Raw genomic sequence first — 13,053 nt, forward strand, 5'->3', positions numbered from 1 at the left:
GAGTTCACAAGCCTCACCGCTTCTGGGTAGACGCTTTAGCCTTGTGGTCCTAGTATTAAACTGCGCAGCCTCTTGCCGGAGGGGAGGGGGTTAAACAGGTTGTGTGCTGGGTGAGAGGGATCTCTCATGATGTTGGAGGCACAACTCCTGCATCTTCTGGCGTAGATGTTATCCAGGGAAGGGAGACTGCAGTTTGTGATCTTTTGAGCAGATTTAACTACTCTCTGCAGGGCCGCCTTATCCGCTGCAGAGCCGTTCCCATACCAGACAGTGATGGAGAATGTCAGTGTGCTCTCCACCACACACCTGTAAACGGAGGTGAGGACAGCAGGACTGAGGCCAGTCTGCTTCAGCCTCCTCAAGAAGTACAGGCGCTGGTGAGCCTTCTTGAGAATGTTAGCCGTGTTGGTACTCCACGTCAGGTCGCTAGAGATGTGAATCCCCAGGTATTTGAGTGACGATACCATCTCCACCTCAGCTCCTCCAGTGATGAGAGGTGACGGGGTATGCCTCCCCCTCCTAAAATCCACAACAATCTCTTTGGTCTTATCCACATTGATACTAAGGTTATTTCCTCTGCACCAGTCCACCTGATTGTCCACCTCCTGCCTATACACAGACTCGTCGCCATTGGAGATTAGTCCAACGACGATACCTGGCAGAGCAGTCATGTGTGAGGAGCGTGTAGAGGAGAGGGCTCAATACACACCCCTGAGGCGAGCCGATATTGAGCACAGTGGTGGATGATGAGATGCCATGGACCTTAACAGACTGCGGCCTGTTTGACAGGAAGTCAAGGACCCATTTGCAGAGAGATGGTCTAAGTCCCAGAAGTAGCAGTTTATTGACCAATGTCTGCAGAATGATGGTGTTAAAAGTCCAGGAAGATCAATCTGGCGTGTCCATGTTCTCCAGGTGGGTGAGAGCAGAGTGGACAACAGCTGATACTGCATCAGACACAGACTTGTTCTTCCTGTATGCATACTGATGGGAATCCATATTGCTGTCTATGTTGTCCTTTATGTGGGCCATAAAAAGCCGCTCAAAGCATTTCATGACTATAGGTGTGAGAGCCACCAGGCGATAATCATTCATGCTTTTCGCAACTGAGTTCTTGGGCACTGGGATGATGGTTGATGTCTTCCGGCACACAGGAACAGCAGCTTGAGAGAGTGAGAGGTTGAAGATATCTGTCAGCACACTGGTAAGCTCCTGGGCGCACTCCTTTAGCACTCGTCCCAGGATGTTGTCTGGACCTGCCGCCTTTCGGGAGTCGATCCGCCGCAGTGCCCCAGTCACCTGCTCAGCAGACACACTGAGGGGAAACTCGTCTTGTGGAAACATGGGCCTGATGGTGGAGTTAGAGTAAAAGTCAATACAAAGTCGTGTGCAAGTGTACAATATTATATAAAAATGTCTGATACGAAATACCTTCTATGTTATGGGATGAATAGGTATAAAGTCAGCAGGAAGAAAATGGCATTAAGGCATCCCTATTTCCTTTCAATGCCATAAAAACAGATGAGTAAAACCAATATTTGGTTACAGACTATTGATTCTTTTCTTCCATAGCAATTTGAGAGAGACCTGAGGAGGTTCGCTCGAGTAAAGCAGCGGATGATTCTGGACAACCACTGCCTGTACGACAAAACCAAGGTTAGTGCAGCATTAGATTCTCAACAACTGGAACTGATTCCTTAGTCAATCACATAATAATGTGCAAAAAGGAAGTTCATATTTATAAGATTTATATTCCAAAGTGATGGGGTTAAAACAAGAACCAACTTAGGATATAATTGCTGTAACATAATGATTCATTAGAAATGTAGCAGTTTAAAGTCAAATACTACCACTGCAGGCTAGAAAGTCATTTTTTGGTTGCAATGTACATGTATCTTTAAGTTTTATAGCAGACACTAGATAGATAACAAACTACTAATAATATTTCTGCAGCATGGCCCACTTCCCTGTCTTCTATCCATTGCTCAATGTTTCAAACTGATATTTTTAGCAAAAAATGCCAAAAACAGCAAGAAAATATAAACAGCTCACCATACAAGCTGCAAGTGGAAGCCACATATTCATACAAATTATTTGGATGAGTATATGATTTGGAATTTGATATTGTGTTGAGTTGAGTATCCCTTAAAATGTGTTTATACTAAACTGGAAGTTACTATGGCTACCACGGCCAGCAAAAAGCATGAGGATCTGTGTGAAATTGTCAAATAGCAAATGCGTTCAAAGGGGATGACAAGATTCTTTTAGTGAGTTATTGCTGATTCTTTTTCTCTTTTAAACTTATCTGTGCCACTTCCTTTTGGGTGTGAGACGTTTTCCTGTCTGTATTCACTACAATTAAGGCAAACTAGAGGCATTTCAGTTTGTGGGGATGGGACCTTCTTTTTGGTTGTAAGCCATCATATACACTATTTTTGCCGTCTCGGCCACGTTGTGCTGTTGAGATGTGTAGCTTTAAGAGTAGAGCTGCTGTTTCTGTAATTTATGTTACAGCTGCGTTGATCTCATCCAAGCTCCAAGCCATTTCTGCATTTTTCTGTCAACACAGTCTCACTCCCATGGCATCAAAACGCAACGCTTTGTCAGGTACCTTTGGCGTTTATTATTGAGGCAAAAAGTCTCCTTCAGCGTCCTCTTTAGATGCGCTTGGTCGGCACTTTTGGAATCAATTTTTAACGCTCTGGGTTGGACGTACGTTTAACTGACAAGCGGCACAGGAACAGACAGGGTTAGGTTTGGGAAAAGATCATGGGGTTACAAAATGTACGTTTCTGTGACACGCCGGAGTAGAATGGGACGATCTTTATAAACCAGGCTACTCTGAGGGAGAACACAAGCTTAATGCTTTGGCCTGTAAGTTACTGCCAGTGTTAAATAGGAGAGAGAGAAAGAGACAGACTGAGTGGGTCTGAGTGCGCTCATGAATCTGGATAGTGAATTACTGCCAAAGCATTGGTCCTCAAAGGTTTTTGAAAAGATTAGGGTCGGCGTTTGCAATACCACAGCATCATAAAACTTAGAGAAATTATCTCAAATTATTCAATGCAATATGTGTTTCCACTCGGAGCGAGCAGAAAGTTGATACTGGAGCGAGAATAACATTTTTAATTATAGCGCAGTGCTCAGTGGGGGGTGGGCAGGGTTTGGCGGATGCAATGCTCCATCACACACACACACACACACACACACACAAATGCATTCGTATACACATGACTACATCAGAGCAAGTTGATTGAACAAAATCCATCTTAATGTTTCAATATATGAAAGCGCAAGCTTGTTAACGGTAAAGGTAATTGCATTGGGGAGTCCAAGGTTCATTTACACGTTTGCAAATTAAATAAACCACATCTTACCTTACACAGTGCTACAAAGGCACACAGTAAAGCAGATCAAATCTTTTTACAGAATAACACGTACAATTTAATAAGCAATTAACTCTTTGCTTGCCTGCACTGCAAGAGCTAATTAGGTTTTGTTTAGGAACACCTTGCCTTTGTTGATGTTGTTAATTGGCTTCAGGAAGGATAAAACAGCGAGAAAATCTAGGAGAAAAACTCCTAGATATCCTGTCATATATATATATATATATATATATATTATATATATTTTGACAGCCCTAGTCTAGACTAAGAAACCATTTTGAAGACGTCACCTCACACTTGCAACTATTTTGCGTCATTTTTTAACAGGTTTTTTTTGAACAGACCCATGTAGAGAAGTGATTTTGCCCAAATCAGTTTCGACAACAGGTGTGATTAGCTGCGAGATAAAAGATGGCAGCGATTTTCACATTTTCCATGCAGAGGACAAGTCAGGCCGTTTGACTGTCGTGTAATATGATTAAGATTTAGCTGAAACCAAGCAAATGCTAAAAAAAGGTTTGCTTGAAATGTGTTGATGAATGAAGCCACTTGCAGTTTTTGTATTAAATCCAAGTCTGATGTATGTTGTACATCAGCTGAAATTGCACAACCTCAGCTTTCTCTTATCCAAACGGCTCTCTGATTTACAGCTATCAGACAGTGAGATACAGTCCTGAAAGCACAAGTGTGTGTGAGAGTAAACTTAAAAAAAGATTGACACTACTCTTCAGCTGAGGGACTCAATTATTCAGCGGGGATAAGTTTATAGTACTGACAAGACGACAACAGAAAATCCAGGGAACCATCAATCTTTGTGACAGGCATCTCTGAAGCTTGTGTTTATCCTATCCTCGCGACTATTCATTGCATCCTGTAAGGCAGCCTCAGCTCATTTCCAATGCATAGGGCAGAGCGGTGAGCCATTTGAGTTGCAAGCTGAGCCGGAGAATGGTGTAAGGCGTATCGGCGCGGCGGATCGACAGGGGCGACATCCTGTCACTGCAGTGTCCCGTCAGATGCTCCCCGGGGGAGAGAGGTCAGAGTTGCAGGGATCACCGGGTGGCATCTTCCTGACAGATATTATACACAAGCAGCCAACTCAGATGGTGTTTATTCAAATGCAAGGGCAGAGCCAGGCTTGCTGACGGTGCAGCCATCCGTGCACTGGAGTGGACAGAGGGAAATCACACACCAACACACCCTCATTCTTACTGAAATCTCGCATATGTTTGTTGGAAGTTTGATGAGGTAAGAAGGTATGTTCAGTGGTGGAATGCAACTTAGTACATTTACTCAAGTACAAATTTGAAGTACTTTGTACTTTACTTGACTCTTTTCTTTTCATGCCACTTTCTACTTCTACTCCGCTACATGTTAGAGAGAAATATTGTACTTTTTACTCCACTACAGTCATCTGACAGCTTTAGCTACTAGTTACTTTACAAATTAAGATTTTTGCACACAAAACACATGTAGTTTATAAAATACAATGTTTTATTATAAATTAAACTACCCAACATTATGTTGCTGTATGCCACAGTGCCATGTCCTTGTTTTCCCCACATATTTCCTTTGCTATGGTAGAAAATCATAAAAGTGTGCAGAGTTTGACAACTGCGAACTTAATTGCACATGCAAATGTGTATAATAGGTATTTCAGAGGTACACCAGTGTGTTCAGACAGTAAACCAAGAGGAAGGCTCAACACTGTAGCGATACAGCATACCTGCTAATCTGGAACACAATAAACAAGCAGCAGGTGTACCACTTTCTAAGATTCAATACAAGAGTGAATAAGATGAATATTTCTTCTAGCGATGCACTGTTTCCATGCTGTATTAATGGCCTACAAGTCCAGCTGAAATGATTAGACCATTAAACACTTAGTTGATTGACAGAACTGTTTGGATGGTTTCCAGTTTCTAAAATTGTGAGGGTTTTTCTGCATTGAGTAGTTTTACTTTTAATATTTTAAGTACATTTTCCTAATGATATAGTGCGGTATTAGTACTTAGGATCTCAATGCTTTTTCCACCACTGGGTATGTCAAACACTTTGAAGAAAAGTAGATTCTATAAAGTGACAAGGGTGAGGAAATGTGACCACAAACTTCCAGCCTCTTGGAAATTATAAAAGTGCTGGAAAACAGGCCAAACTGTTTAATTCACGCACACTCACTCGATTAAGCAGCGCCATCACTTGCCAGGCGACAGCTTCGAGGTCAGCAGAAAGCTTAGCAGGGTACATTCAGACTGATTCGCACAACAGTGGGACCGTTTTTTTATTCTCCGCACCCCATCACAGTCATAATTAACATAATGAAGATCAATTAACTGTCCCGGTGTCTGTCCTGTCACCCCCGGCTCACAGCGCTCTGTCTGCTCTCGTTTCTCCGTGGTCAGGACATGAGGAGCGCCCACTGACGTTAATTGGCCCGACGTATCGTTGAGGACGGCACGGTAATGGCGCTTTTATCTTTTTCCTGTCCCTTGTAATTGGCCAGTGGTTTTGGAGAGATTTGGCGCTGCCCGTGTGACTAGTGTCAGAAAAACATGGGAGTGATCAGCGCTGGTGTCTGATTAAAGGGGGAGACATCCCAGTTCAGGACCGAAGTCTTAAAGTCATTTAGAGGACTTTAATCTTGTGGCTTTCAGCGAGGCTCTCAGCGGATACAAGCTGGTCTCTGTCTTATTATAAAATGCTTAAAAAAAGATTAGAGGGCTATACTCTAGCTAATGATCTCCTCCCAATTAAGAACAGGCTCAGGGGGAATCGTCCAATCGCCGTGGGAGAGTTTCTGGACATCCGTCGACACAGAGACGCAACCACTTAGGGTTCATACACGCCAAAGATGTGTTCCTGTTTGAAGCATTTCCTTTCAGTCATTGAGATTGCTTGCACAGGTAGAAATTATGTAATTGGAACACAGGTGACACCAGAGGAACAGTAGTGAAATGGCTGAAAGTGCAGGTTCTGGTCCATAGTGGGAACATTATCTAAACCAATTTCAGGGAATGACCCCACAGCACAAGGCTTTATGGGTATTAGGAGATGGGTGCTGACAGCCGGGGTTCCTCGTGCTCGTAAAGCCTCGCATAACAAAATGAACAGACTGGAACCTGTGCTGAGTCAGGGCTGAGTCGCACACTTCCTCCACCATTTTCTTCTCTACTTTGACTTCCTGCAAAATCCTCTTCAATGTTTTTTAGGCCAATTGGACCCCTTAGTTGTAGGTGAGACAGAGCAGGGACCCCCTACTACATATTGTATAAAATTAAGTTGTATAATAAACTGGACCTACAATAACGTGTATAAACCTTTACACATACCTTTTTATGGTGCATACAATACTAAGTTATTAAAAGAATTCATTCATATTTATACATCATGTTTTAATGTTAAACATACATGTAGCACAGTTTCTGTGGATGGCTACCTTACCTATAGGCCAGGAAGCATACTCTTATGTTATTATCATCAATGTTTTTATGATTTACGATTTATCTTTGCTAATAATATGATACACTAATGTTTATGTGTATTTTCAGACATATTTTAATTTTTGCAAAACATTTTTTTAAATGATTAAACAATAACTTGGTGGCCCCCCTGCAGTAACTCTGAGGATCCCCTAAGGGTCCTAGACCCCCTGTTGAAGAACCCTGCTCTAAACTGGCAGGATGACCAGGGAAAAAGGAAAGAAATAAGGATCTACATCACAAACTGAAAACTATCTTTTATTATCACTGTATCTGACGAACTACAGGGATTAGACAATTTGTCAGAGACAGTTTTCACATCAACATTTTGTTGTCTGTAGTTTTCAGTTATGTTTAACTTTTTATTAATAGCCGTGATATTTAATGTTTAATCTCCACGCTGCTTTAGTATGTGAAGCAATCGAGTCACAGTGCCATCTGCTGGGATCTCAACTTCGTTCAGTTTCTGTAAAAAAATAAAACCGAAATGATTCACGTTCGTATTTATTTTCCTTTTTCATTATTTAATATAGGCAATATAGTTTCAGTTTACTTTTTCCTGAACAATTTAGTTTTCATTTAGTTTCAGTTCACTAAAAATATTTGTTACCTGCCAGTGTTGTAGCACTCGAGATCAGTCTTGGTCTCAAGACCACTATGAAGGTCTCGGTCTTGTCTTGTAATCGACCGCATTTTTACTCTCGGTCCCAGATAAAGAGGACTCAGGATTTTATTTCAAGACCGGTCAAGACCACAACTGCAGGCAAATCGATTAATTGCTTGTGCATTACTGTGATCGGCTGTAAAACTTGAGAAACAGTAGAAAAAGCTCTGGCCGTCTGTCACTGGTCTAGTCTTGGTCTTGGTCTTTGTCTTGGTCTCAACCCCTCAAAGTCTTGGTCTTGTCTCGGTCTCATCCTGCCCTGGTCGTGGTATCAACCCCTCAAAGTCTTGGTCTTTTCTAGGTCTCGATACACTCTGGTCTTGGTCTTGACCCGGTCTCGCCCTGCCTTGGTCTTGGTCTTGGTCTTGGTCTCAGCACCTCAAAGTCTTGGTCTTGTCTCGATACACTCTGGTCTTGTTCTTGACCTGGTCTCACCCTGCCTTGGTCTTGGTCTTGGTCTTGGTCTCAACCCCTCAAAGTCTTGGTCTTGTCTCGGTCTCTATACACTCTGGTCTTGGTCTTGACTTGGTCTCGGTTTAGGTGGTCTTGGTCTTGGTCTTGGTCTTACCCCTCAAAGTCTTGGTCTTGTCTCGGTCTCGATACACTCTGGTCTTGGTCTTGACCCAGTCTCGCCCTGCCTTGGTCTTGGTCTTGGTCTTGGTCTCAGCACCTCAAAGTCTTGGTCTTGTCTCGATACACTCTGGTCTTGTTCTTGACCTGGTCTCACCCTGCCTTGGTCTTGGTCTTGGTCTTGGTCTCAACCCCTCAAAGTCTTGGTCTTGACCCAGTCTCGCCCTGCCTTGGTCTTGGTCTTGGTCTCAACCCCTCAAAGTCTTGGTCTTGTCTCGATACACTCTGGTCTTGGTCTTGACTTGGTCTCGGTTTAGGTGGTCTTGGTCTTGGTCTTACCCCTCAAAGTCTTGGTCTTGTCTCGGTCTCGATACACTCTGGTCTTGGTCTTGACCCAGTCTCGCCCTGCCTTGGTCTTGGTCTTGGTCTCAGCACCTCAAAGTCTTGGTCTTGTCTCGATACACTCTGGTCTTGTTCTTGACCTGGTCTCACCCTGCCTTGGTCTTGGTCTTGGTCTTGGTCTCAACCCCTCAAAGTCTTGGTCTTGTCTCGGTCTCTATACACTCTGGTCTTGGTCTTGACTTGGTCTCGGTTTAGGTGGTCTTTACTACAACACCTTTACCTGCTTATTTTCGTTTTAGTTTAACCCTGCTGTGAACCAGGAGATCGTTCACACCCCGACGTGATTGATATGACTGCACCTCTTCTGTCAGCTTTGAGTTGGGACACCCTGCTAGCAATAACTGACATCTAGGCGTCCTCTAGAAATACACTGCTGACTTGTAGTGCCACCGGCACTTACAACCAGCATCAGTATCTAGCCAACACAGTTACATTTTAACTGTAGGTCTGAGGGAGTGGTGTCGGTTGGGGGAGAGGGCCGAGGGAGGGAGGGGGGTCTCTGTGCGTGTGTGTGTGTGTGTGTGTGTGTGTGTGTGTGTGTGTTTTTGTGTGTGTGTGTGTGTGTGTGTCCTCTGCTGTAAGTTTGAAGGTTTGTGATAATTAATATGTGTAGTGGGCTTGATGAATGAGGACAGGTGGAGGATTTCATCATGCCTAGACAGACTGACTCCCTCCCTGGGCAGGAGGGATCCATGACCTGCCCAACACCTCGAAAAAAAAAAAAAACACAACCGTCTATGTGTGGCAGGATCTACCCTTGAAATTTACTCCGTGTGTATGTGTGTGTAAATACACAGCGGTGCGGCTCAGGTGCTGCAAACCTTAAAGTACACCTGTTAAAAATGTGTTCATGTAAATGCAATTCCGTTTGTCGTTTGTTCTGCCTGTTTATGCATACTTTCACGTGCCATGTGCATAAAGTGTGTTATACACTGCGAGTGGGAGTGTGTGTTTCAGTATGTGTCTTTCTCAGAGGGTAATTACTCTATGTCATCTGTAGGAGTGTGATTAATGAGGTTCTGGTCAAAAGGCAGTGAGCATAGATGTCCTGGCTTTGGTCCTGAAGCACAGTTACTGATATGAGGAGACCATTTATATTCTCTATACCTGACACTCTCTCTACACCAAATCCCAAATACAGCAGTTTGCCTATGTAAGATCAGTTACGAACAACAACAACGTTTTTGACAACAAATTATAGAATCTACTGTGCACTTTTTACTGTACATTTTCCTTTCTTTTCATTCTTTTATTGCATGTAAAATGTCAAATTTGTATAATATATGCACATGTAAAAAAAACAAACATGGCCTGTATTTATCAAAAGAATTGCACTTATCCTACAACTCCTGCATTGTTTATTCTTTAATAGGGTTTCCACAGAGTCTTAAGAAGTCTTTAAACAGGTCTTAAGCCGCCTACACATGATAGGCGGCAAAACCGCTTTGCGCCAGCCGTTCCATTGATTTCCTATGGTGAGGGCGGTGGCACCCAACTAGGCGCTGCACTAACCGTGGCGTCACGCACCGCTCCGATTTGCCGCTTTGCGCTGTCTCAAAGTTGAAATTATTTCAACTTTGACCTAGTTGCCGCTGACCTTTCGAAAGCGCAACCAATGAGATAACAGCATGTCGTTACCTAGCAACGGGAAATGGCTTCCTTGCCACCCTTGATGACAAATACCTTCTCTGCGCTTTGCTCTGGGCCCTACCTAGAGAGCAAATTGCGTATCATGTGTAGGCGGCTTTAATGTTCCTATGTCCATGTACCTCTAATGCTCACTGAAATGCTCTCGCAGCTTTAACTTTTATTTTTTATTCTGTGGTGTTCTAGTTCTTTCTTTCGCTAGTCCAACAAACTACTACAAATGCAAGTTAGACAAACATGCAACTTATATTGCAGCCAATCAGCTTTCATTTTAATTGGTGCAAATCTCTTTCGGATTGTACCGCTGACATATATCTTTTAATTTCATTCATAATGGTCTTAAAAAGGTCTTTAAAAGTCTTAAATTTGACTCGGTAAAACCTGCAGAAACACTGTATAAAAAAAAAAAATCTCTTTTCATTGGTGTGAAAACCTTAAACCCAGAATATCTTAAGTACCAATCTACATGGAAAAATGAATAACAGATGAATATCAGTATTGCATATTAACAATATATAAATAAATAGCTATGAATAAAATAATAATAGGAAATTGGCTTAAATGAAAACAAAGAAAACCCTAATTGAAGCAGGAAAAGGTATTCTACTGTTCGACTGACGAAATCATTTTATAAGGAGAATTTAGGAGCCCAATGACAAGTGCAGACTGTGAAGATGCATATGAAGTGATTGCAAACCAAATCAAAGCTGTCGTTGTTCTTGTTGTTTGATAAATGCAAAAGAAAAAGTGGTGGAACATCATATCAAGTGTTCAAATGAAACTCAAATAATAGGCTAAATCTGCTCTTCTGAGTAATACATATTGCTTCAGCCTTACCTATTCTATTTTCACCCTGAAGCATGTTTCACAAGGTATTTCTGTACTGCAGTCACCCAGGATCTACTGTTCGCCAATTTAAGATTCCTCTGAAGCTCTCTTGAATTTAAGAGCATTTTCAAGTCATGATAGATTTGATAAAAAAGCTTTTATTCTTACGTTTCTGAGTAAAAGTGAAGGATCATTAATCACAAATATTATACAGATGCAGTACAATACATACGCAAAGTCATGGACCAGTGGCATGCAGCAAGTCTTCACAATATCACTTAATAAGCACAATACTCATTTCTTAAGGGTATAAGTAGCAACGTCTCTGCCATATGTGGCGGCCGCCAATAATAGCAGATATGGCACAGTACTTTGCAAGCTGTTTAGCCCTCTTTTTGGCCATCCCAAGTTGTTGCAGCCCTCTTACTACCAACACACACACACACACACACACACACACACACACACACACACACACACACACACACAAACCGTAACTAGATTTTTTTTAGCATAAATTCAGCATGAAGGTCCACAGGAGATTCCTTTTAACATTTAAAAATGACATAGATGAACATAATTCTGCCGCTTGCTCTCCCAATTTTCCCCGACAAGCATAACATGTTTAATTTAAAAAGAGATCACAAAGTGAAGATCGTGCTCCACAACTTACTTCCTCTCTTTCTGTCCAGCGGGGTAGAATTTAATACACTGTCAAATTACGACATCTTGGATGTAGAGTGCTCACAGCGCTCTCTCGACCCCCCACCCTCTGAGCAGTGGATGAGTGGACAATAACAGGGCAATTGCACTGGGCTTTGGGGAGTGGCGGGTCTGAACGCTCCCCGGCCCGCCTGCTGCTCACACAGGCAGTGTTTGCGGCGAGGATGGGAGCCCCCTGCAAGCAGTGGTGGAAAAAGTATTCAGATCCTTTTACTTAAGTAAAAGTATTAATACCACACTGTAAAAATACTCTTGTTACCGAAGTAAAAGTATGGAAACGATCCAAACAGTTCTGTGATTGATGGTCTAATCATTTCAGCTGGACTTGTAGGCTTATATATTGTTGGGTAAATATAAAATATTGTATTTTCTGAGGTACGTGTTTTGTGTGCAAACATGTTAATTTGTAGAGTAACTAAAGCTGTCAGATTAATGTAGTGGAAGATTTCCCTCTGAGATGTAGTGGAGTAGAAGTAGAAAGTGGCGTGAAAAGAAAAGACTCAGTCAGACTTAATTTTTACTTAAGTACAGTACTGGAGTAAATGTACTTAGTTACATTCCACCACTGTCTGCGAGGAGGGCGCTCTCAGCGAGAACAGGGAAGGGAGGAGCGGTTTAATTTAGCGGATGGCGGCACAGGGACCCTCAGGGCGTCACATGCTGTAAGACACACACACATACCTGAGCATACGTTGTGACAGACAAGTGAGCCGAGGAAGGTGCGGCCCCTGTCCTCCAAACATCCTGCTGGCAGCCTGGGAGAGCTGGGAAATTAGCCTTGTTATTTTTTTATCCTTTTTTTATTTTTTTTTATTTATTTAAATGGAGCGGTGTGTGGAGTCGGTGGGGGAAGGTTGTTCGCTTACCATTCACATTTTCAAACGTTTTCTTCTCGACCTTGGTGGCACGTCTGTTCCTGTGAGTTCTAATTAACGGAGGTAGATGGATAGACCTGCTGCAGCTGCATTTGAAAGATGAGGGATACATTTTGATGTTTTTCCTTTTTCTTTTTCAAGGTTAGAAGTTCATCCAGTGCATTCAGTGATCAGTGTGTGGCTATTAGCTTTCAACCTAAGCCAATCTATTTGTATTTAGTAGGGACGGTTATTTCCATTGTCTATTTATCTGTTGATTATTTTCTCGATTAATTAAATAGTTTTTGGGTCTATAAATTTGTCAGAAAATGGTTATGAGAAGGTCGATCGGTGTTTCCCAAAGCCCAAGATGACGTCCTCAAATGTCTTGTTTCATCCACAGCTGAAAGATATTCAGTTTACTGTCACAGAGGAGAGAAGTAACTAGAACATATTCACATTTAAGAAGCTGGAATCAGAGAATTTTGACTTTTTTGTTT

The 13,053-nt window shown here is 42.3% G+C and overlaps 1 protein-coding gene across 1 annotated transcript in view; it reads left to right on the plus strand.

The window, feature by feature from the left end:
* dntt (deoxynucleotidyltransferase, terminal) overlaps positions 1-13,053 on the plus strand; it is a 123,103-nt gene that overhangs the window by 75,401 nt on the left and 34,649 nt on the right. Inside the window, exon 10 of the mRNA XM_078273788.1 lies at positions 1,573-1,656. Coding sequence (XP_078129914.1) covers positions 1,573-1,656 — 84 coding nt within the window. The remainder of the gene's footprint in view (positions 1-1,572; positions 1,657-13,053) is intronic.

The sequence above is a fragment of the Sander vitreus genome, chromosome 17 (genome assembly GCF_031162955.1).
Source record: "Sander vitreus isolate 19-12246 chromosome 17, sanVit1, whole genome shotgun sequence".
NCBI lineage: Eukaryota > Metazoa > Chordata > Actinopteri > Perciformes > Percidae > Sander > Sander vitreus.